The 26,336-nt window shown below is 39.9% G+C and overlaps 1 protein-coding gene across 2 annotated transcripts in view; it reads left to right on the top strand.

Annotated features, from left to right (window-relative positions):
* Positions 1 to 15: 15 nt before the first annotated feature.
* The window catches only part of LOC134351574 (endoplasmic reticulum-Golgi intermediate compartment protein 2-like), a 54,331-nt gene continuing 28,010 nt past the window's right edge, over positions 16 to 26,336 (top strand). The window contains exons 1-8 of one of the 2 annotated variants that reach the window (XM_063057910.1): positions 16 to 285; positions 11,473 to 11,627; positions 11,787 to 11,833; positions 16,314 to 16,360; positions 17,860 to 17,930; positions 21,022 to 21,062; positions 21,731 to 21,832; positions 25,145 to 25,240. In XM_063057910.1, coding sequence (XP_062913980.1) covers positions 11,571 to 11,627; positions 11,787 to 11,833; positions 16,314 to 16,360; positions 17,860 to 17,930; positions 21,022 to 21,062; positions 21,731 to 21,832; positions 25,145 to 25,240 — 461 coding nt within the window. In that variant the 5' untranslated portion in view covers positions 16 to 285; positions 11,473 to 11,570. Of the gene's footprint in view, positions 286 to 11,472; positions 11,628 to 11,724; positions 11,834 to 16,313; positions 16,361 to 17,859; positions 17,931 to 21,021; positions 21,063 to 21,730; positions 21,833 to 25,144; positions 25,241 to 26,336 lie in introns of both variants that reach the window. The other variant, XM_063057909.1, reaches the window with a different exon arrangement.

A 26,336-nucleotide genomic window follows, 5' to 3' on the forward strand; every position in this document is an offset into this window, starting at 1 on the left:
TGGGAGGGTAGAGGTCGCTGGCTGTGTCTTTCCCCTCCTCCTCCCTTGGAAACCGAGATGCCGTACATGGCGCGCATTGATAGGCTCTGTCCGTAGTCCACGAGTAGGAGAGCAAGGGGAGTAGTGAGTTTGGCTAACGCTCTGCCGCCACCCACCTCCGCTGTTCCAGGGCCAGGGGGTTTACACCGCGCCGTATGAGCCGAAAGTGCCCGCCGGCCAGCGGCATCGACCCAGAGCCGCTGCCAGCCCAGGAGCCCGGCGGCCGGCAAGTGGCGACCATTCGCAGTGAGTCACCCATTCTGTGCTCTCCCTCAGCAAACCTGGTTCCAGGTTACCTCCAAGGCAAAGGGTGGATGGGTGAAATCTGACAGTTTTAGTATTTGCTCTGATGTGTTGAAATAAGCAGCCGTCAAAATATTTGATGCACTTGCCTTTGGTATCATATTTAAGTAATTTTTCTGACATTTCACCGATGGTGTTGACATTACGGGGTTTCATTGTAATTCAGACTCTCATTTCGTGTGTTTCTTGAAATTGCAGTTTGACGAATACTTCGATTTTTAGATTTGTTTCAACATTTTATTGTTTCCTTGTAAAAGAGGAAGAACGCGTTTTTTTCTTGGTGGGAGGGTTAGTCATTGTGTGATCTTGTTAATTTTCTTTTTTCTGAAAAGAGCACATTGGTGCGTTTAAAACAGTTTCACAGACCAAAAGTAACTTAACTGGGGCATTCAAATGGCTTGGCTTGGTTTTCCTTCTGTTGTAACGCGCACTTGCTCAATCACTTTTGTGAATTGGACGTGTAGGTTGCGAGGAGGATTGGCGATTTTTATTAACTTGAAAGCATGTTGTTTCCATATGCTTGTGCAATAGTTTCTTAAATATGCAGATTGGAAAGATGTGATTTACCTATTGATGATGTAAGGAGGAAATGCATTTTGGAATGTAGACCTGCAGATCAAAGTTTGAATAACTTGATACATAATATTGAAACAAACCCAGTGTCTTTGTCACAAGTTTCACCGCCTCTCCTGGCCACGTATTAGGCTGAACTGGATTGTTGACAATTTCAGTGTCATATGCTCTCCTGTATTCAGTCTGTTCTTTTTCTGAACTTGATTCCGTTTTCAGCTCTTTTTTTGTATTGCTTTCACTCTTAGTACTCAACTGCCTGTATAATTGTCCAGTGTCTGTGCCTGCTTATATCTTTATGAAGTGATTTGAGATGTTTTTTCTCTGTTAATGGCACTATTAAATAGTAGGTTGTTGATCAAATGAGTAAATGCTGGTCAAAGTGTAGGGCAAACTAGTGTGTGTGTGTGTGTGTGTGGGGGGGGGGTGAAATTACTGTTATTTCTTTGCCTCCTTTGTAAGTAAACACAGTTTTAAAATATTTGCTCTTGCTCCGTTTGTGAAACTGAATATACTTTGTATGTAAAGCAGTATCTGTGGCAACAGGTAATGTTTCAGGCTGCAAAATCATCAAAAATTGGGAATGTGAACAAACAAGTTATTTTTAAGTATTTGAGAGGGTGAAGAAGGAGTGGATATGATAACGTGATATGGTTAAGCAAGGATTGTTTAGGTGATTCAAATGATTACAAAGCCGGCTAATGGATTCATGAGGAAATTTAGATGAAAAACGAGACAAATGATAAAACAGGCCATCTTGCCGGACAAGTCTGTTGGAATTCTTTGAAGATAGACAAAGGAAAATCGGATATTGTTTACTTGGATTTTCAGATGGCCTTTGACAAGGTCCCACATATGAGGCTGCTTAACTAGATAAGAGCCCATGGTATTACAGGAAAGATACCAGTGTTGGCTGATTGGCAGGAAACAAAGAATGAAAATAAAGCGTGCCTTTTCTGATTGAGCGTGCCTTTTCTGATTGGCTACTTGTGACCAATGGTGTTCTGCAGGGAACCGCTTCTTTTTATGTTGTATGTCAATAATTTGTATGACGGAATTGATGGCTTTGTGGCCTTTTCTGGGCGATACAAAGATAGGTGGAGGGTCAAGTAGTTTTGAGGAAATAGAGATGCTACAGAATAACAGACGGATTAGAGGAATGGGCAAAGAAGTGGTGGATGGGGTCTGTATGATCATGCACTTTAGAAAATAGTCTACACTTTTATTCCTTCTGCTAAACGGGGAGAAAATTCAAAAAATTGGAAGTGCCAAGGACTTGTGCAGGATTCCCTAAAGGTTAGCTTGGAGGGTGAGGAAGGCAAATACAATATTAGCATTCATTTCAAGAGGACTAGAATATAAAAACAAGGATATAATGCTGAGGCTTTAGAAGGTGTTAGTAAAGCCTCATTTAGAGTATTGTGAGGAGTTTTCAAGTCAAGTTTTTTGTCATTTAACTATATATGTGCGTACTGTCAATGAAGACATTTCTCCAAACCAGGATGTAAAGCAGAGTAGTACACATAACACACAATAACTTATGAAAGTTAGGATAAAATTTACAGATGAATCACACATGAGTAACAAACTAAACTGACAAATATTGTAAAGTTCAGAACAGATTAACCAGCAACGCTTCAAATGCGATGAAGCAGGGCGATTAGAAGCCTAATGACCTGAGGGGGAAAAAACCCGTTTCTCATCCTGACCATTCTTGTTTTTATACATCAGAGGCCATGTCCACACTAGACCGGATAAATCCATAACCAAAGCTTTTTCTCTTTGTTTTGACCCTCTGTCGACACTGAAATGGCATTTTCCTCCCCCAAAAACAGAGCTTTTCAAAAACCCTCTCCAGAGTGAATAAATCTGAAAACGCCTAATGGCCGGTGTAGCATGTACAGGGTAACCAATTCTTTTTAAAAATGCTGTCATGATGTGCTGGAACAGATAGTAGTGACAGCGTGGCATTTAGATTAGATTAGATTATGAAGACATGCAGTCCTCTTTTATTGTCATTTAGTAATGCATGCATTAAGAAATGATACAATATTCCTCCGGTATGATATCACAGAAACACAGGACAGACCAAGACTGAAAAACTAACAAAAACCACATAATTATAACATATAGTTACAACAGTACAACAATACCATAATTTGATGAAGAACAGGCCATGGGCACAATAAAAATTCAAAGTCTCTCGAAAGTCCCACATCTCACGCAGACGGGAGAAGGAAGAAAACTCTCACTGCCATGCCCGACCACAGTCCGACTCTGAGTCGTCCAAAAACTTCGAGCTCCAATCAGCACTGAGTACCGAGCACCATCTCTGCCAAACGCTTCGACCCCAGCCTCGGTCACCAGCAAGCAAAGCCAGGGATTTTGGGCCCTTCCCTCCAAAGATTCTCGATCGCACAGTAGCAGCAGCAGCGAACCAGGCATTTCAGAAATTTCTCCAGATGTTCCTCTGTGCCTTCTCACATCTGTCTCCAGCAAATCGGAATTGTGCACGGCACCCTACTTACAAATTCGATATCATTTCACCGGAGAGCTGCGCCACGCTGCCACCTTCTCCTCCCGCCTTGTTTTCATTGTTTTCTTGAACGCAATCTCCAACACCACAACAACCAGTGGCGGACGGCTCTTGCATATGGTAGGAATTCAATGAAGATGCTGGATGGATGAGTAGGATCCTCAATAATACTAAGGGCCCTGTATATGCAGCGGTCCTGATAAATGTCCCCGGTGGATGTTAGGGAGACCCCTATCATCCTCTCAGTTACTCTCACAGTCCTTTGAAGTGACTTCCAGCCCGATGGACTTACGGTCTAGCATTGGGCCATTTGACCAGTTGAATCTGTACCACGATTCAATTGGGCTGATAGTTTTTCTTAAATCCCATTCTGCTTCTTTCTCCATGTAACCTTTAAGCCTTTTACCAATCAAGAACCTATCAGTCTCTGTCTTAAATACACCCAGTGACTTGGCCTTCACAGCCCTTTATGTCAACGAATTTCACAAATTCCCTACCCTCTGGCTTAAGAAATTCCTCCTCACCTCAGATTTAATGCACCACCTTTTTATTTTGAAACTACCTTCGGTCCAAGACTCTCCTACTAATGGAAACACTTCCATCCAGACCTTTCTGTATTGAGTAGGTTTTAATCAAACTTCTCCTAATCCCTCTGATTTCCATCAAGTACAGGCCCTGAGCCATCAAATGCTCTTCGTATATTAAAGCTTTTCATTCCTGAAGTCATTCTGATGAACCTCCTCTAGGCCCCCTCTCATGCTCGCATATGCTTTCCTGGATACAGGGCCCAAATTTGCTCACAATATTCCAAATGTGGTCTGACCAATGCTTTATACAACCTCATCTGTACGTTCTTTCTTTTATGTTCACACCCTCTAACCGAATAGCTAATGTCCATCAGATTTGATGAAATTTTAGTTACAAATGGCAAACTATGCAACTTAGTTGGCCAATTCTATCATAAAAGGGAAAAGTAAGGAACCTGAAATTATTCGATTCTATTTCATTCTAGGTACTGCAATGTGTCTAGATGAAAGATGAGGTCCTACTTATTTATGAAATTTGCATTGGGATTTTGTTGGAATGGTGCGGGAAGTCAGAGCCAAAGTAGGAGTGGGATATGGAATTGAAGCTCATGTTTGCCCTTGTGGACGAGATAAAGGTGTTCTGCAAACCAGACATTCAAATCGTGTTTCATTTCTGCACTATGAAGGAGACCACATCTTTTATAGTATTTGGTAGAAATGTGAATAAGATCACTGCTCCTTCATCTGAAATAGAAAGAATACTTGTATAATGCTTTTAACCATTGGTAATCGGGCAATCTTTTCATTCAGGAATTGGCTTAGTGAATCCCTTCTGGGCTATGTTCAATGCTAGTATATTCCTTCCCTATTAAGGGGACCAAAACTGAACAGGCAACAGCTTTTTGGGTTATGAAAATTCACCCTTGCAGAGTTCACATATCATCGCCAAAAAATTTGAGATACAGAATAAATTTCGCTCTCATGGAATGTGTGTATGTGTAGATGGGGAGAGACATGACTAAAACCTATTCTTCTCCAACTTCTTTCTTGACATTTCATAGATTATGTGAAAAATTATGACATGAACCACTTTCGGGGGAATTAATCCCACAAGGCCAGCCCTTCTCTTCTCCCTCCCTCGTAATATATACTCTTTATGGACTTTTTATATAAATTTTGTTTTAAATGTTTATTTTTTTCTCTTCTGCATTAGTGTGTCAGTAGACAAGAGCACATTTTAAATTTCCAAACATTCATTTTCCAAAAAACTTGAATGTTACAGAGAAATTTTTATATTCCGTTAAATAAAGAAACCGCTTTTACATAGAACATAGAATAGTACAGCATATTACAGGCCCTTCAGCCCACAATGTTATCCCGACCCTTAAATCCTGCCTCCCATATAACCCCCCCCCCAGCTTAAATTCCTCCATATGCTTGTCTAGTAGTCTCTTAAATTTCACTAGTGTATCTGCCTCCACCACTGACTCAGGCAGTGCATTCCACGCTTCAACCACTCTCTGAGTAAAAAACCTTCCTCTAATATCCCCCTTGAACTTCCCACCCCTTACCTTAAAGCCATGTCCTCTTGTACTGAATGGTGATGCCCTGGGGCAGAGGCGCTGGCTGTCCACTCTACCTATTCCTCTTAATATCTTGTATACCTCTATCATGGACATCCTCCTTCTCTCCAAAGAGTAAAGCCCTAGTTCCCGTAATCTCTGATCATCATGCATACTCTCTAAACCAGGCAGCATCCTGGTAAATCTCCTCTATACCCTTTACAATGCTTCCATATCCTTCCTATAGTGAGGCGACCAGAACTGGACACAGTACTCCAAGTGTGGTCTAACCAGAGTTTTATAGAGCTGCATCATTACCTCGCGACTCTTAAACTCTATCCCTTGACTTATGAAAGCTAACACCCCATAAGCTTTCTTTCTTTCTTTTCAAATCTTTTTATTGCAAGCTTTCTTAACTACCCTATCTACCTGTGAGGTAACTTTCAGGAATCTGTGGACATGTACCCCCAGATCCCTCTGCTCCTCCACACTACCAAGTATCCTGCCATTTACTGTGTACTCTGCCTTGGAGTTTGTCCTTCCAAAGTGTACTGCCTCACACTTCTCCGAGTTGAACTCCATCTGCCACTTCTCAGCGCACTTCTGCATCCCATCAATGTCCCTCTGCAATCTTCGACAATCCTCTACACTATCCACAACACCACCAATCTTTGTGTCGTCTGCAAACATGCCAACCCACCCTTCTACCCCCATATCCAGGTCGTTAATAAAAATCACGAAAAGTAGAGGTCCCAGAACCGATCCTTGTGGGACACCACTAGTCACAATCCTCCAATCCGAATGTACTCCCCCCCACCACGACCCTCTGCTTTCTGCAGGCAAGCCAACTCTGAATCCACCTGGCCAAACTTCCCTGGATCCCATGCCTTCTGGCTTTCTGAATAAGCCTACTGTGTAGAACCTTGTCAAATGCCTTACTAAAATCCATGTAGATCACATCCACAGCACTACCCTCATCTATATGACTGGTCACCTCCTCAAAGAACTCTATCAGGCTTGTTAGATACGATCTGCCCTTCACAAAGCCATGCTGACTGTCCCTGATCAGACCATGATTCTCTAAATGCCTGTAGATCCTATCTCTAAGAATCTTTTCCAACAGCTTTTCCACCACAGATGTAAGGCTCACTGGTCTATAATTACCCGGACTATCCCTACTACCTTTTTTGAACAAGGGGACAACATTCACCTCCCTCCAGTCCTCCGGTACCATTCCAGTGGACAACGAGGACATAAAGATCTTAGCCAGAGGCTCAGCAATCTCTTCCCTCGCCTCGTGGAGCAGCCTGGGGATTATTCCATCAGGCCCTGGGGACTTTTCAAGTAAAGCCTGATTATTTTGTAGATATATAGCCCATAGCATGATTAAACAATGATAACAAACGTATCAATGAGTTGAATGAACTAAACTGTTTAACTGAAACAGAAACGTGTGCAGAAAGAATCAGACTGGGTGAAGGACAACCAAACTAATAAATGTGAAGGAGTGGCAGATGTGACAGTATAGCCTTCAAATCATCAATTCTTATCGCATGGAAGGAGTGAGTATAGTAATAAGACACACCCTACATTAGCGGGGTCCTTCCCAAGTGGAAATTTTGTGGCAGACAGAAGTTTCAAAATGTGCTGTCCAAGCTCTTCTGAAGCAGCACAAAGAAACGGGCGAATTGAGGATCAGAAAAGCAGGGGTTGGGCATGGAAACTGAGCGGAGCAGATGAGATGCATCAGTCTGGCGTCCCTTCTAACTCTGAAGAAGTTCCAGCACTGCTATCAGATCTGAACTCTCAGGAGCCACTGGAACCCAATTACACCCCTTACAGTCTGGAGAAGTCTTGTCAGAAGATGTCTTCGTGGAAGAGTTGCTGTCAAAAAGCCATTCCTCCAAAGTGGAAACAAAGCCAAGAGACTCACCCATGTACAAAAACATGGGTGATGAACAATGGTAGCAGGTGCTCCGGACTGGCAAGTCAAAGTTTGACATTTTTGTCCTAAACAGGAGGCAGTTTGTCCATAGAGGAGCTGGAGAGCACTACATGGATGAATGTCTGCAGCCAATTAGTGAAGCACGGTGGAGGTTCCTTCTAGGTTTGGGGCTGCTTTTCTGCAATTGGAGTTGGCGATCTGTTCAGAATCAATGGGATCATCAATGCTGAGACATATAAGTAGATTCTCGTCCATCACACAATGCCATCAGGGAGGCATCTGATCATTCCCAACTTCATTCTGCAGCAGGACAATGATCCCAAATACATGGCCAAGGTCATAAAGAGCTACCTTCAGCGAAAAGAAAAACAATGTGTTCTGTAACAGACGGTATGGCCTCCAAAGAGCCCAGATCGCAACATCATCGAGGCTGAATGAAGAGACAGCCAAAGTTAGCAGAAGAACTGTAGCAAGTTCTTCAAGATGCTTGGAACAACCCACCAGCCGATTTTCTTTTTAACAAAACAGTACAACAGTGTACCTGAGCAAATTGTTTGAAGGTTTAAAGGCAAAGGGTGGTCACACCAAATATTTATTTGTTTTAGTTGTTCTTACTGTTTACTGCTTTTACTGTCTTATTTTGATATTTAGAAACATTTCATTATTTTGGAAAGCATCTTGGCATTACAGAATTTTTTTTTACACATGCCTTAAGACTTTTGCATAGTACTGCATATGATCTGTAGATAATAACTCCATATGTTGCTAAGTAGGCAAGTACAATAAAACACCTACTTTAAATTCCATCCACTTAGCAATAAAGGCCAATATGCTATTTGCTTTATTAATTACTCGCTTCATCTATATGATCACATCTGGTGCTTCTAATGCCTATCTAGGAAATGGTAACTTTCTATTTAATAGTTTGTCTTTAGGTTCCTCCTCCAAAAGTGCCTGACCATGTGTTTTCCATTTGCCAGTTTCTTACACACTCTTTCAACTTATCCATATTCTGCTGGACAATCAAATAGTGTGCAAAGAATCTCATTTACTTAATAGTTGAAGGCCAGGGACTAATCCAGTAATTGGTCTGTTCAGTGTGAACAAGATCTATTGCTTCTGACTCTGTCATCGTCATTACCAGTTTTCAGTCCACATTAAAACGCAGTCCCCAATATTGTGAGCTATTATCAAATCTTATCTATCCTCATATGGCAGCTGATTGAATCCCTTCTGGAAATTCCATCATGCTACATCTACCCTATGAGTAACAGTGATGGAGTCCCTCTTGTCCTTACCTACCACCCCATAAGCCTCCACACCCAAAACATCATCCTCTGCCATCTCCAAAGGGATCATACCACCAAACGTACTGTATCTTTACCTCCCCTCTGCTTTCCACAGAGATCGTTCCCTCCTTGATTTCGTAGTCCAGCGTCTGCAGATTGTCTTTTGTTTATGACAGTGCGGAGTTGTCAAACATGATAATCCTTTTATAAAGTTATGTTGCCTTGGCATGATTGCATGAAGTTTATTTCTGAATGACAAGCTGTTTATTCTTTAATCATAGGTTCCAATATCTTCCCAACAATAAGCATTTTGCTAAATGGCTGAAAATTTCCCAACTTCTGGTTTCCCTCCCTTAAACAAAGATGTCACATTTGTAATTTAAACTGCTGTACACTGCGAGAGCTAGTGAGTTTTGAAGTGCTCTACCATCTCTGCTACCACTTCCTTTAAAACTGTAAAATTCAAGCCCATCTGGTCCTGGTAATTTGTCTGCAATTGGTCTAATTCATTTTTTCTTCCCTCTAGTTTGAAAGTACACCTCCGATACTCTCTATATTCTGGAATCAGCAGTTTCATGTTCAGCTTTCCAGTGAGAAGCAGTGAAAAAGATATTGGCATGACACTGGTCAATGTGATCATGAATGCTCAAGACCCTACAATCTGGATCAGTCTGAGCTATTTGGAATTGGCCATGAGTGTGGCTGTATCTGTAGGTTTATAATTTCAGTCAGAAGTCTGGAGGTGGTATTGATCAACTCCGCTAGATCATCCAGCCACACTGATAGAAAATTGAAGCTTCCCAGCAGAAGACCAGCTGGGATGTGTCCAGTGGTGGTGCTGCTTGAAGGCAACCAGCTGGTTAAATACAGAGCACTTTCTTCAGTGTCTATGCTGGGGGTCCCCACCCTTTTTTACCAGTAACCGAGGGGTACGTGGGCCCTAGGTTGGGAACCTTTGGTCTAGGTGGATGTTCATCCCTCAATAGAAAGTGTCATGGCAAAACATTTGCTTGCGTACCTTGTTAAGCTCTGCAGTGTGCAAATTTACTGCTACCTTTCCTTACATGACAGCCATGCCTCCAGATTGCCAAACACATTACATTCTCCACAGGTTATCTGATCAAGCAACAGCCAATTTTTTTTAAAGTCTGTGATTAGTTTGATGCAAGTTTCTCGCCAAAGAGATGTTTTTACACCTTAACAATACAGTAGTCTGGAACTTGAATGAAACTTGACAAACAGTTCCATGTGTGACTGCTGGATCTTCCTTGCATAACTTATCAAATGGGTCCTGACTGACAAAATCCCGAATATACTCACAGCATGACTGTCCTGGAGGCCAACTTCAGCAATTCTTAATAGGTGGGCAATATTTATTTAGAGATACAGTGCGGATCAGGCCCTTCTGGCCCAACAAACCACACTGTCCACCAACCCAAACAACAGGAATTCTGCAGATGCTGGAAATTCAAGCAACATACATCAAAGTTGCTGGTGAACGCAGCAGACAAAGCAGCATCTATAGGAAGAGGTGCAGTCGATGTTTCAGGCCGAGACCTTCGTCAGGACTAACTGAAGGAAGAGTGAGTAAGGGATTTGAAAGTTGGAGGGGGAGGGGGAGATCTTGGCCTGCTGCGTTCACCAGCAACTTTGATGTATGTTGCTGTCCACCAACCCACCCATTTAACATTAGCGTAATCACTGGACAATTTACAATGACCAGCTAACCTCCTAACCAATATGTCTTTGGACGGTGGGAGAAAACTGGACCACCTGGAGGAGACCCACACGGTTCACAGGGAGAACCGTAAACTTCCTATAAACAGCACCGGAACTGAACTCTGAGCTCCACTGCGGCCCAAGTTATAATAATGTCTTGCTACTGTGATGCCTATTAAACCTGTGAACGTTCAGTAACTTCATTAAAATAGAGAAGAAAGCTTGCAAAGGAAAACAAGTTTGCTCTAATTTATATTATTTACTACAAATCTACATGTTTGTAGGAAAATTGTGTCACTAACTCAGATGTAATTCTCATACAAACTGGTGTTGGTTTATTATTGTCACATGTCCCAAGATACTGCAAATAGCCATTCAGATAGATCATGTCATGCATAATTACGTTGAGGTAGTAGGAAGAAAACAGCATACAGATATAGTTTCACAGTTGTAGAGAAAGTTCAGTACAACTGGACAAAAAGTGCAAGGGCTACATTGAGAGTTTAGGAGATCAAGAGTTTATTGTTCAGCAAATGAGAAGTTTGTTCAGAAGTTTAATAACAACGATGGAATCTGTCCTTGAGTCTGTTCTGTGTGGTCAGGTTTTTTTTTTATCTTGTACCCTTTAGGAAAAGAGAGAATTACTATGGTGAAAGCTGCTTTTCTGGGCCACTGGGAAGTGTTTTTGATTGAGTCAATGGAAAAAGGGTTGGTTTGCAAGATTGAGTGATGCATTCATATCTCTGCAATTTCTTGCAGTCTTACAGTACATCTAGTTGCTTAAACTTAACAGCTTTGAGATCATTGTGCAAAATAGAGCTGCTCATCCATTTTGTGATCCAAGTAACCTAAATTGTGGCTTTAGTGGGGAGAGATGGGTAAGGAATGATGTACTGTGTGGCACTAATTATCATTTGATATAAAACTGTCACCACTTTCAGAATTTCTGCCATTAAATTAATGGTACTTACTCTGTTTGCAGGTTTAATTTATGAAGCTGAAAGTGAAAATCCCTGAATGCATCTTTGAAGATGAGGCGATTAAATAAGAAAAAGGCGCTGAATTTAATGAAGGAGCTTGATGCTTTCCCAAAGATTCCTGAAAGTTATATTGAAACTTCAACAGCTGGTGGAACAGGTATTTTAAATTTAGTTTCTTAACTGTATATTTGAACATTTCAAAACTACTCTATTCTTAATGATTAACTACAATAACAATTATTTCTTCTTTGCAGTTTCTATAATTGCCTTTACCACCATTGCTCTATTGTCCATTATGGAATTTTTTGTCTATCAGGACACATGGATGAAGTATGATTATGAAGTGGATAAAGATTTTGCCAGGTGACTATTTGATTTATTTAATTGAGAGCACTTTTGTAATTCCTTCCACAGTGATTGGAGGACAGAAGTAAAGAAGTAATCAGAATCGGATTGTTCCTGAGTGCCTTCAAGGCTCCTGTACCTCTTACCTGATTGTAACAGTGAGAAGCGGGCATGCCTGGATGGTGGGGGTCTTTAATGTTGGATGCTGCCATTTTGAGGCACTGGTCCTCAAAGGTGACTTGGTTACTATGGAGGCTATTGCCCACGATGGAGCTGATTAATTTTATCACTCTCCACAGCTTGCTTCGATCCTGTGCAGTAGCTTCCCCATACCAGACGGTGATGCAGCTAGTCAGAATATTCTCCACAGTACATCTGTAGAAATGTTTGAGTGTTTTAGGTCAGCCGTTCTCAATGGGGGCCCTGGCACATTTGAAGGGGGCCACCGACTGAAAACTGTGAGAAGGGGAGCCTCAAGGGTTTATGGGGGCCCTGGTAACTGAACCGATGAAATACCCAAGCAGCAACCTTCATTGGAGTCAGTAGTTTCCCTCCTATTTATAATACCTTTCCAACACACCGTTTGAATTCAGCGCACCTGGTAAATTCATTGCTTAAGCTCCTCCCACACAGCCTCACTTCAGAGTCAGTCGCAAATCAGACTGCACAGTATTCAATCAAGGGTTCTCGCATCTATTATCGCCATAATTCATTCTCCGAAGATCAGCGTGCCTTGCTAGGCCTTTTTTAGCCTAGTAACTTTAAAGTATATGTGTTTGGATATATTATACGTTAAGATAGGTTGTGAAAAGTGTTTCTTACTGCACATGAAGTCACCGGAAAAAAGAAAAAAATCCCTGGCTCCAGGTGACAGCATTTTTTTGTCAGTAATGTATCTGTATTTCACACGCTTATTATTTTCAGAAATAATTCTACCCATGAGTTCCTTGGCGGAAAAAAAAGTGTTGGCAGTTTTCAGTGGAATGCTTATCGTATGGTTTCATCTCATCTCTGCAAAACCCATCTTTGCCCATGTGTTTGAACTGCATAACTGAAAATGAAAGCATTTGAAAAAACATTTAGATACCGCACATCCAGAGAAGAAGGATAAACCCTTAGATTTCTTCAAAAACCTTCAAGATAATTTCGAGAGTAGGCCAACGCTGAAACAAATGCTTACTCAAACGTCACAGAAATTAGAGAAGGGTCTTGTTGCATCATACAAAATTAGTAAACTGATTGCTAAAACTGGAAATGCTCACAACATTGGTGAGTCGCTTATCCTGCCTTCAGTGTCCATAATAATATCTGATGTCATGAATTTGAGTGCCAAAGTTGACACCACAGTTTCCTTAAAGTCTGATAAAGAGCATGGAGAAAGACTCGTTGATGCTAAGGCGGACATATTTTATCTGGCAGATATCTTTCAGAAACTTAATTTGTTAAACAAGACCTTACAGGGCAAAAACAGTAACCTCATAGATTGTAAGGAAGCCATTTTTTTTCCTTAAGAAACTCGAAGTCTATTGCCACAATATGGAACTGATCGCAGAGGCACTGAAAGACAATGACCTTACCGTTTACGTGAAACATCTCAAGCAGATACACAAGGATATGCAAGAAAGATTTAATGACTTGTTAAACTTCGGTATCCCGGATTGGATTTTGAATCCATTTGAAGTAAAACCCACCCAAATTGAGGCAGAAATTCAAGAAAGTTTGATTGACCTTCAGAGTGGTATAACTGCACGTCGTCAGTTCAGTCAGTTTCAAAAAGATTTTTGGATCAAGAGTGATCTGCTGAATAAATTTGCAACACTGTGGGGGAAAAAGCCCAAAGGTTTTGTATTGCCTTTCCCTCAACATATTTAGTTGAGAGCGGATTCTGCAAGGTAGTTTCCTTGACAAAATCCAGGAACAGAATTGATATTGCAACAAGAGGTGACCTCTGACTGTCATTGTCTAATCTGAAGCTCGATATCATGAAACTTGCAGAAAAGCACCAAGCTCAAGGATCGCTTTAGGCCTGATAGATGTTTAATTTCATACAGTCCTTTTTTAAGTTTTGTCCAGTATGTCGAAATGTTCAAGTTTTCTTGGTGTTCAATAATAAATGATTTTCTGTCTATCTGTTCGTGTTGTATCCCTCTTTGAAAGGGGGGCCCTGGAACCTGAGAAGAGCTCCTAAGGGGGCCGTGGCCAAAAAACGGTTGAGAATCACTGTTTTAGGTGACATTCCAAATCTCCTCAAACTCCAAAGGAAATATAGCCACTGTCTTGCCTTCACCTAAACGCTAAAAAGACAGAGTACATGGCGTTTAACTGCAACGAAGGTAGTCTCAAGACCATAGAGAATGATTCCATTAAGAAAGTCTTTGACTACAAGTACCTCGGATCAAGAATGATGAGTTCAGAACAGGACATAAAGATACGGAAGGCGCTGGTGTGCAGGGCTATGAACGACATGAAGGAAATCTGGAAGTTAAACCTGACCAGAGGGCTTGAAAAGAGGATTTTCCTAGCAGTCATAGAGTCCATTCTCACGTACGGATGCGAGACATGGACACTCACCAAGACGATGTGAAAGTCTCTAGATGGTTGCTACACACGAATGCTCCGGATGGCTCTTGATGTGAGTTGGCAACAGCACATGACAAACACTGAGCTCTATAACAACCTACCGATGCTCTCCACTAAAATCGAGGCGAGAAGACTGCAACTAGTGGGGCACTGTCTACGCCACCCCGAGCTACCTGCCAGCCTGGTCATCATATGGGAGCCCAAGCACGCGGGGATGAACCCTGGGCGCCCTCCCAAGACTATGATCAACACACTCCTGGTAGACAGCGGCGCGGCTAATGTAGATGAACTGAACACACTGATAAGGGAGAAGTGGAGAATCCGTTATCGTGCCTGACGCCGGCCCCCTAGGCCTGAGTTGACGTAGTAGTAGTGCCTTCTTTATAGCTGCTTCAATATGCTGGGACCAGGTTAGGAGGAAGCTCAGATGATATTAGATTTGAGAGGGTGGAGTGGGATAAATGGAGTTGTGGAAAGAGCTGACGGGATATATTAATGAGCTGGATCTTCTGATAGCTGATTGCCTAGCCTTGGGTCATGTTGTTTATTCAAATACGGTCTTGAACTCAAGATTCTGAACGGAGGCTGGTTTCCAGCTGACAGGTGACTCTCCGATTGTAAATGATTGGTTCAGTTCCTAAACGCCCTTGACAATTAGTGAGGCTTTACTCAGACTCATCAGTATCAAATGTCACAATGAAAATAGGCTGCATGTATATTCAGAGTAGCACTTGAATCTCCTTTCAGTGGTGTGTTGGTTAAATCCCTTTCAGTGAGTTGCAGAGGAGACATCCTTCATGTGTCCAAAGCACATCAATAATGGAACATTTTCCTGCTTTGCTAAGCTTTATTCATGGGGTGAATTTCTGCCAGCTGAAGCCTTGCGACTGTGGTGATAACATGCCTGGGAAAATAGACATGCACTAAGTAATTTTCTAGCCATAAGTATCAAGGTGCAATTAGAGTACTCATTTTTATAAATAGAGTACTCATTTGCTGCCTTCAGGGAAGATTTTGTCTGAAATTCGAGCTCCAAAAAAGCCTCTACCTTTTAATAATCTCTCTGGTTAACTAATTTTTAGAAATGAAAACAAATTTCATTGTGTATGTAAATATAAAAGAATGCTTAATTATTTTTTTAATATGAAGCTCTTGCAATTTTGTCATGTCATGCTAAATAATTTTTTGCCTGAGGAATTGAGATAAAATTTTTCAGCGGCACAGGAAGCAATCTGAACCTCTGATAAGGCTTTCTCCATGTCTGTCATTTCTGGCATAAGTCTTCAGTAGTTAAGACTCAGTGTGACTACGCAGAAAGCTGCCAGCCTCTGTAAACTTCAGCGCCAGATCTACCTTTGTTGTGCCATGGTATATAATCATTAGGGGAAATCAGATCATCAACAGTTAGTGCAGAATTGTTGAGAGTAGAAGGCGCCTGTGGGCATCAGTGATTTAAAGAGATGTCCGTGGTAGTTATGTGATTCTGAAACGTGAAATAGAAAATCAAAGACTTGGCATTTAGCAGTATATCTGTTCTCCGGTAAAGTGTAGAGCCTGTCATGCAGATGGGGGCTTTAGCATATTTAAATAAACTGGTAAAGTAGATAAAAGAAACTTCCTGCAGGTTGGAGGGACTAGGATGGTAAGAAAATTAAGTGGCCTTCTACAACTCAATGATAGAAGCATCTACACATCAAATGGGAAATGGGAACTCTCTTCCACAAAAGGCCCTATTTCTGAATTTAAACTTAAACGTTAATAGTTTGTTTACAGTATGTGTCTCAGCTAAGCAGAGGGAGTGAATGTGGCTGGTGTTCATAATGCTTTTTATTTTGGACTCTGATTTCTGACTAATTCAGAATAACAGAATTATTTCACTGGAGCAGTACTTAATTGTTTCTTTTTTTTAATCTTACAGCAAACTGAGAATCAATTTGGATATTACAGTATCAATGAAATGCCATTGTAAGTACTCTGTCAACAGTATTACCGATTCTGAGTTCATCCAAATTTTTATAGTTGTAGTGAAAGTAGCTTGTTCACTAAATTATCTTTTTAGCACTTGACCTGTTGATTCCATGTATATAGGCTCCTAACAGAATTTTACTGATGTGCACATTTGTGAAGTACAGGATTAATGGAAACACGAACTGAACTTAAATGCTTTATGGCCATAGCAACAAATTCATCTTAATCTTTGTGCTGATTATTAAGCAGTCATTCAGTCAGTATTGGCTGCATTTTCAGCACCTGATGTTGGAACACTAGTAATATTGCTACAGTACTATAAAACACTAGTTCCTAATAATTATCGATGGAGGAGTTTGTCCACTGTTTCTGCTGAAAGGAGAAATGTGGATATTGTCCATGAGAGGAAGAATTGAAAACTGTGGTTGAATAGAGTACGGATGACTGATAAGTATCTCGAAGGGGGGATATTTGCATACTTGTGAAGAAAGGAACGAATGTTGAATGAGTATGGTTGACTGGTTTTTCTGCTGCTTTCTGTTTTTGATCATGGTAATGTTTACTGTATATATAAAAAAAAAGTGATTTTTGATTTTGTGAATACCAGGGTGATGTTTTATGTATGAATGCATCTTTCAGCGAAATGAATACAATAATTGGGTTGGTTTGGACAATGAAGATTTTGTTCAAAACTCCTGGGCTGTTGAGAAAATCTGTTACAACTGGAGCATGTGTTATCTGTGAATCTTAAACCATCATCATAAGCACGGTTTTTTCACTCATGTATTCATTATACGTCTTCATCTGATTTTGCAACCTATTCAAACTTGCTTTTCTAGTTGGCAAATATTATCTGGCTGAATCTGATGCTCAGATAGGTACCTAGGAGAACTGCATGTATTCAATGATGGATGTGGCTGTACTTTTAATATGATCTCCATTGAAGAGTACCTTGCACAAAATGTACTCCTTTGGATATCTTTGTTTCCAAGTGACAGAACTACTAACTAGGTTTTTGATGTGAGTTTTTGATAAAGTTGCCTTGGGTGTTTCCAGGTGAAATTATTAACTGAAATGTACCTGTATATAATTTTCTATTTTTAGTTATTGCCATAAAGAATACCAGTATTTAAAAGGGAGGTTGATAGATTCTTGATTTGTTAGGGCATCAAAGGTTATAGGTTATAGACTGGGGTTGAGAGGGAAAGTAGATCAGTCAAGATGGACTGGCAGAAGAGACTCGATCAGCCTAATTCAGTTCTTATGGTCCACTCGGATAGTACTTTCCTCGTGAAATGTTTGCTTACTGAGATTTTCCCCTATAATACTTGCGTTAGTTTACATCAAATTCAGTGGTGTGATTTATGAATAGAATAAAACATAGTTATTTCAAATATCCAAGCATTGTTTACTGAAGAAAGTTGATGCTTTTATCTGACAGTAATGAGAGAATTTTTAGTCAATCACTGAGGTAATATTTTTGTTTTTTTAAATAGATGTCGGTGCAGATGTCCTGGACTTGGCTGAAACAATGGTGGCTGCCTCAGAAGGGCTAAAATATGAACCAGTATGTATCATTGACGATAGATAATAGGTGCTATTACATAGCTACTTCACAGCTTTAAAAGAAATAAACTGCTTTGGAGATCTAAATGAAGAATCATCATTCTGGAAATGTACATTCAAATTCCTCTGTTTATTAGATTCTATAATCTGTGATAGTATATTAATTCCTTGCATGTGAATATTTCTGACCAGATCAACATTTGAATTGCCCACCTTCAACTGATGTTGACAAGTTGTTTTGTTAAATCACTATCAGTTTGATGTATTAAGAGGGTAGATTAAGTCATCTGCATTAGTTTGGAATTAGGACAGATCAGGTAGGTCTGAATGAACAGCTGGATTTTTGAGATTGCTACCCCATTTTTGTTTTTGTATTTTAACAAAATTACTCTCTGGAGTATTCCTAAAGCTCTCCAAATTACAGGTTTGGAAACATACCTACAATTATAATTGATAGTATGTGAAGTGAGAATTTCCTAACAACAGCAAGCCACCGTACTCAGCTGCTTAAGCCCGAACTTGCTTTGCATAGAAGTCCTGCCTCAGAAATGCTTAAAAATTTTTGACAATTTGCAAGGCAGCATTGCAATATTATTGTAAAAATGTTAGAACAATTAGAAAGTGAATGGAAAATCTATTACAATTACATTACTATGAAAATATTAGATTAAAATGAAATTAAAATACTTGAAAACAATCAAAGCATGTAGGTACAATTAATTCAACTTATTTCCAGCACAATTTCTCTGAATTGTAAGACTATGGTCTGGCTTAGAGAGCAGTTGGGAAATTGCATATACCTGTTGGGAAATTCCCTACAAATTGCAGAAAGTTGGGCATTGTCAATTCATTGAGAAAGTAGCCATGGGGAAATTAGCTAATAGTCCCAAGGGAGCATGAAATTGAGAAGGAACATGGATTTAGAGAAAAAATACTATAAGACATAGCAGCAGAATTAGGCCATTTGGACCATCGAGTCTGCTGCACCATTCAATCATGACTGATCCTTTTTTCCCCATCTCAGATCTACCCCCGGTCTTTTCCCCATAACCTTTGATGCTGTGTCCAATCAAGAACCTATCAAGCTCTGCTTTAAATACACCCAATGACCTAGCCTCCACAGTTGACTGTGGTAACATACTCCCCAAGTTCACTACCCTCTAGCTAAAGAAATTTCTCCACATCTGTTTTAAAAGGATACCCCTCTAACCTGAGGCTGTGCCCTCTTGTCCTAGACTCTCTCACCATAGGAAACATCCTTTCCACTTTTCTGTCTAGGCCTTACAACATTCAAAAGATTTCAATCAGATCTCCCCTCATTCTTCTAAATTCCAGTGAGTACAGACCCAGATCTATCAAACGTTCCTCATATGAGAACCCTTTCATTCCTGGAATCATCCTTATGAATCTCCTCTGAACCCTCTCCATCGCCAGCACATCTCTTTTCAGTTGAGCCCAAACTTGTTCACAAGATTCAAGGTGAGGCCTCACCAGTGCCTTATAAAGCTTCAGCATCACATCCCTGCTCTTGTATTCTCGCCCTCTTGAAATCTATGCTAACTTGTATATGCCTTCCTTCCCACTGACTACCTGCAAGTTAACCTTTAGAGTATTCTACACCAGGACTCCCGAGTCCCTTTGCATATCAGATTTTTGGATTTTCTCCCCATTTAGAAAATAGTCTGCACATTTATCTCTACTACCAAAGTGCATGATCATGCATTTTCCCACATTGTATTTCATTTGCCACTCTCTTGCCCATTTTCCTAAGTCCTGCAGCCTACCTGTTTCCTCAACACTACCTGCTATGTGCCAGTTTGAAATGTTGAAGCCACCCTTCATTGTAATCGCACTCATAATCTCACTTATGCTGTGCTAATTCTTCATGAAATAATTTTGCTTATTCCTTCATCTCTCCTGACAGTTCTACACCTTCACTGATGTGGAATTTAAACCACTTTGAGAACTTTATCTAGTTGTGAACATCTTCATCTTTCATAGTTTTCCTTAGAAAACAGATGTGCATTTTTGATTCACTGTCAGCAAAGAACTGGAACAACTTTGTTTCTTTTTATATGTGGAAAAGCCAATGTTAAACAAGTCAATATCCTGGGCCAGCGGGTGGCGCAATGACTCTGGAATGGAGGTTCCCGGGTTCGAACCCAGTTGAGTCTGCTCCCGAGTACGCTTTCCATCCATGCCGGGTTGAGTGTCGAGATCACAACTCGACCTCGTAAAATAAAGGGAAAAATACTGAGAAATGTCTGAGAAGTGGCGCATCAGTCTCTCTCTCTCTCTCTCTCTCTCTCTCTCTCTCTCTCTCTCTCTCTCTCTCGCTCTCTCGCTCTCTCTCTCTCTCTCTCTCTCGCTCTCTCGCTCTCTCGCTCTCTCGCTCTCGCTCTCGCTCTCGCTCTCGCTCTCTCTCTCGCTCTCTCTCTCTCTCTCTCTCTCTCTCGGAAAAATACATCGTCCCGCCAGCATCCATCTTTTCTTGTAGAGATAATTTAAGGTGTTAGTGCTTTATATCATGAGAAGCACTTCCTTAACACAGGTTATAAAAATAAATGCCGAATAACAGAAGAACGACTTGCTTCTTTTAAAGACCGTGCCAACAGCTGATTCTGCTAATGGTGCCACTAAAACAGGGTTGGCGCAGCGATGTGGGAAACTTGAAATCAGGATGGCGAAAATTATGTCCAAACCAGCAGTGGAACTGGATTACTGATTGCCAGATTTGAGGTGGTCAACCTGTATTTAATTTTTGCATAAGCTTTGTTCAGTTTCAACTTGTATTCCTTGCAATTTTCCATCCCTCTGTATCCCTCATTGTTTTCAGTTTCAAGAAGCCTGGAGAGAAGGTACACAGTGTTTTAACACTTCATTTTGATATAAACATAACAGCTCTGCAAATTGGTGACTATTCCATTAATGGAAAGGTCACTTTCTGTGGGCCTAAATATTTCAGCAATTACTTTGTGATACATCTTTTTGATTGTACTGTGTTGTATGACATGCAGCCTGACAATGTAATCACTAAGAATTTTCATTTGTAAGTCGGGCTCTGAATGTCTTGCATTTCTTTTATATCGTAGACTGTGTTTGAATTATCTTCTCGTCAGAAAATGTGGCAAAGGTAAGAAACAGATTTTAAATGGTTTTTTAAATATCATTTAATAATATAAAGTATGTGCCAACTGGTTTGTCACAAATATTGCTGTGACTGTTCATGTTTAATAATTCAAAATCTGAGATGTAGAATTTCTTGTGTGTTTGCTGAATGCAGCAAAATAAACATAATTCTCCTAACAAGCTTCAATTTCTTCCACAATGTGCCTTCAATTAGAATGCAAGCTTTGGGAAGATTGTTTAAGGTCATAAAATGTTCATGATCTGTTTATCAATGCCTTATGTTCTCTGGCCTACTTGTGAATATCATGGAGGAAGTCATCTGTCTATATCTTCTTAGATTCTTTCAGTGGTAGAATATAACTGAATGAATTATTGAGAGAATTTGCAAGAGGAAGCAACATCCATAGCCATGTTATTTTATTCTAGGGAAGGCAGGTTGACAGTTAACCAGTAGGGAAATATCACAACCAAACAATTTGTTTATTTTTGTCTGTCGTGCAGAATTTTTTTTGACTTGCCATTCCAATTTGGTCATCAAAATGAAAATCTGCAGGTTCATTAGATTTATTACTGTTAAAATGAATTGGTTATATTGCATAAGTAGCATGCTGATGTTTTAATTAGAATACAGAAATAGTTGTGGCGCAAATAATTTGATGTTTCCTGTTTAAGAACACTTCAAAAGATTCGCAAAAAAGTGCAAGAAGAACACTCTCTTCAAGACCTTTTATTCAAAAGTGCTTTTAAAGGCTCCCCAACTGCATTGCCACCAAGGTAAATAATCCAGCTAAATTTGATTGTTGAAACTTAACAAAGTTTGTTCTAGACTATATCAATTACTGATTGAGTGGAGAGCTCAGGCTTTTGCTCATAGAGGCTTCAGAGAGGAGAGGCAAAGGCTGTAGGTAGATCTTTTTGTTTAATTTTTCTTTCTTGCTCATTGCATTCCCACTGGCACTATCCTGCCTTTGGAAATGAAAGGCAGGATAGTGGGATGCTCCTCTTGCGTGATGTGACCTTGCCTTCATGACGACCACATTTGCAGGCAGTGCATCCAGCTGCAGTTTCTTTTAGACCATCTTAAGGAATTGGAGCTGGATCTGGATGAAGTCCAGATCATTCGGGAGTCTAAGGGAGATCAACAGTTCATACAAGCAGGTAGTTACACCCATGGTGTAGGACCCAGGTAATTGGTGACTGTCGGGGTGGGGGAAGAAATAAGGAATTAGGTAACCAGTGCGGAGTACCCCTGTTCCCCTCAACAACAGGTATACAGCTTTGATTACTACTGGGGGGGGGGGGTGTCACCTAGCGGAGGAAAGCCACAGCAGTCTGGTCTCTGGTGCTGAGTCTGACTTCTTGGCTCAGTAGGAGGGGATGGGAAGAAGAGAAGTGCAATTGTGATAGGGGATTCCATAATCAGAGGAGCATATAGGAGACTTTGTGGACGTGAAAGACACCCTGGTGGTTTGTTGCCTCCCAGGTGCCATGCTCAGAAATATCTCGGTTTGGGTCCACATCCTTCTAATGGGGTGAGGGTGAGCAGCCAGAAGTCATGTACATGTTGGTACCAATGACATGGGTAGGAAAAGGCAGGAGGTTCTGAAGCTAGAATATAGGGAGTTAGGAAGAAAACTGAAAAACAGAACCTTCAGGGTAGTAATTTCTGGATTGCTCTCTGTGCCAGGTGCCAGTGAGGGTAAGAATAGGAAGACTTGGCAGATGAATGTGTCGATGAGGAATTGGTACGGGGGCAGGGTTTCAGTTTTCTGGATCATTGGGACCTTTTCTGGGGAAATTGACCTGTACAAAAAGGACTGGTTACACCTGAACCCGACAGGGACCAATACCTTTGCAGGCAAGTTTGCTAGTACTGTCGGGGAAGGTTTAAATTAATTTAGTGGTGGGGTGGGAACCAGAGTAATAGGGCTGAGGATGGGTCAGTTGGTATACAAGTAGACATAGAGCGTAGTGAGACTGAGAGGCAGGCAGATGATAGGGCAAAATTGCAGTCAGTGCGATCAGTTGAAGTGTAACATGGGAGCATAATTGGAAAAGGTTGATGAATACAGGACTGTAGGTATTGTATTTGAATGCATGTAGTATACAGAATTAGTTAGATGATCTTGTCGCACAGTTAGAGATCAGCAGGTATGATATTGTGGTCATCACTGAGTCATGCCTGATCATAGTTGGGAGTTTAGCATCCAAGAATGCACATTGTATCAAAAGGACAGGCAAGTATGCAGAGTGGTGTGGTGGTGCTTGGTTAAAAAAAATCAAATCAAATCCTTAGAAAGGTTACATAGGATTAGATGATGTAGAATCCTTGTGGGCAGAATTAAGACACTGCAAAGGTAAAAAGACTGTGATGAGAATTAAATACAGGCCTCCAAATAATAGCCAGGATTTGAAATACAAATTACAATGGGACATAAAAAAAAGTCATGTTAAAAAAGGCAATGTTACAATAGTCATGGGGGATTTCAATATGCAGATAGATTGTGATGGATGGCAAGATTCTGGAATGGTTCCAGACGACTGGAAAATTGCAGAAATCACTCCACTCTAAGAAAGTAAGGAGGCAGGAAAAAATAAATTGTACGCTAGTTAGCCTAACTTCAGTGGCTGGGAAAATGTGGGGAATAGAAGAAGAGGGAAGTGGGGGGTGGGGAGTATCAGAAGGAGAAATTGATGTTCATTCCATCTGGTTGGAGGCTACCTAGATGGAATATGAGGTGTTGTTCCTGTTGCTCCAATGCTTCCTTTGGATTATTGTAAGACCAGGAAATGGCCCAGAAAATATAGCTCACACCTTCACCCCAAATGTTATAGTCAATTCAGTCTTGATTACTGATGTCCGGATTACTCATTCCTGTACATGCAGTGTTGGAATTCCCAGTATAGATTATGAACCTGTTGTGTCACAGTCAGTTCAGACATTAAACACTTGTTGAAAGAATGATATACCTATCTACATAGCACTCAAGTGATCTAATTTAGTTTTAATTATGTTTATACTATATTGAGAAAAAAAGTTAAATCAAGCATCTGCAAATGCTGTTGGATATAGAATGAATTGACTGCACATAGGTTCATACTTCACTGAGATGTCTAATTTGTGGATTATCAGCCTAAAGAGGCCATAAAGGCAGCAAGCAGTTCCAGGATCTTCCTGGTTAAACATATTTATATGTTTGCTTTATAATGAGAAAAGATATGCGGTGCTGACTGATGAGCAATAATTTGTAATCTCCGGTTTTCAGAATTAATGTTGCAGAGTGATTGAGACATTCAATCATTCTCAACCTGAAGGACAAAGTAACTCGTACTACATTTAGTTCAGGTGATGATGCTAACTACACCACATTCATGTTTCGATCTTTTGTTTTTTCCATGTTGTATATGGTACAAATTTTTAAGTTGTGAGATTGCACAAATCACAAATAAATACCTTTGAATTATTAAGTATTAAATTGCACCATATAATAAAGTAAACTACTTTGTTAATTTAATAAAAGGTTTCTTTGTTAATTCAATATTCAATTTATTTTTGTAATGTATATAAATGTCATAGGAATTTCATGGTAATTCTTGAAAATGTTCATAATGTTACATACAGAATCAGAATTGTGCATTTTATAGGCAAAAGAATTTTTTAGTTTAATGGATTATCATAACTGATATCTGTTCTTTCTTATCTTCTAATATTTGTATATCTGTGCACTTGTAATGCTACTATGACACTAATTTCCTTTGCGATCAATAAAATGTCTATCTAATATGCCAACATAATTTTGGATGCTTGGTAGATAGGGGATATAAATAGATAAATGAAACTTAACCTTTTTTAGTTTCAACATTAGGCTTGACAAGATTGCAGACTGAGGTGTCTGCACTTCTATGTGTAAAATAATGCAATGTTTCCATTTTCCACAATTAGTAATCTTAATATTTCTGAGCACTGATTAGTTTTGAAATCATTATGTTCAACTCTTACGTGTTCATTCGTATTTGTAAATATTGGTTGGTTGTGACTACAGTAAATTTAGTAACCACAAAGAAAATTATTTTTAATATTTGCAGGGAAGACAAATTATCTTATCCACATGATGCCTGTAGAATACATGGACATTTGTATGTCAACAAAGTAGCAGGAAATTTCCACATAACTGTGGGCAAGTATGTGCATTTTTAATATACCATTAACTCTTACTTTCTGAAGCAAATAACTAATTGGTTTCCACTGGTATTTAAATTTAGAAATTTTTATGAACATTATAGTGTGAGGTTATTTCTGCCATCATTCTTGTGCTGTGTGTGGTATGCAAACATTGGTAGGACTAGTTCAAAGAGACTGTTCAGAAGACATACATACTTACTTCTCTCCCTATTCACTTCAATCTGTGATCAAGTGTCCAACTTGGCTATAGATACTTAAAAGTACTAATACTTTGAGTTTCAAGAGGCAAGATTGTAAACAACTTACTGGTAAATTTGATTGTTGCTTTAATATCTTGTTGGTATGGCAAAGCTGGGAAAGAAAGGTCCATCCAATATTTGGTAATTAAAGTTTACTAGAGATTTACATGGATCATTCAACTAAAACATTTTCAAATGCACAGAGTTAGTGTATAGATTGCATAACAACTATGCAGGAGCTACTAAATGGATTAAAAAGAAGATTGAAAAAAATAAAAACAGAAAATGTTAGAAAAGCTCAGCTTGTCAAATACCATCTATGTAAAGAAATTAAGTTTCAGGTCTGAGACTCTTCCTGAGAACAGATTTTCATATGAAGAAGTTTAGGTAATATTTTTCTTAAAGAAAATACTTCGATAAAGGAATAAAGTAGTTGATCTGTTAATTACCTTTTTATAGCATGGATAATTGCTTTGTGCAAATTGACTGCAATGGTGGTGATTCTCGATCCTGAGCATATAGCTAAGAAGCAGGATCTGTAAAGTGGTGTAATTATTGCAAGGTATAGACACTTGTATAAGTGCTTTTATTATGGATTTTTAACCAAGGTAGATTAGAGTAAGATTTGTTCAGATCTAAAAATAGCAAATTTCTTGAGTGTGTTTAGGATATTTTTTCAGCAAAAAAATGTTAATCTGCATTCAAAGTCAGAAGTTGAAAATTGAGCATGTTAGGATTAACGTTCTGAGTTGTGTACTTCAATGTAGGGAATATTGTAGAGAAGGCAGATGATCTTAGGGCATGGATCAGCATGTGCAATTATGACCATTAGTGAGACTTGGTTGCAGGAGGGGCA

Source organism: Mobula hypostoma, chromosome 9 (genome assembly GCF_963921235.1).
Source record: "Mobula hypostoma chromosome 9, sMobHyp1.1, whole genome shotgun sequence".
NCBI classification, from domain to species: Eukaryota; Metazoa; Chordata; class Chondrichthyes; order Myliobatiformes; family Myliobatidae; genus Mobula; species Mobula hypostoma.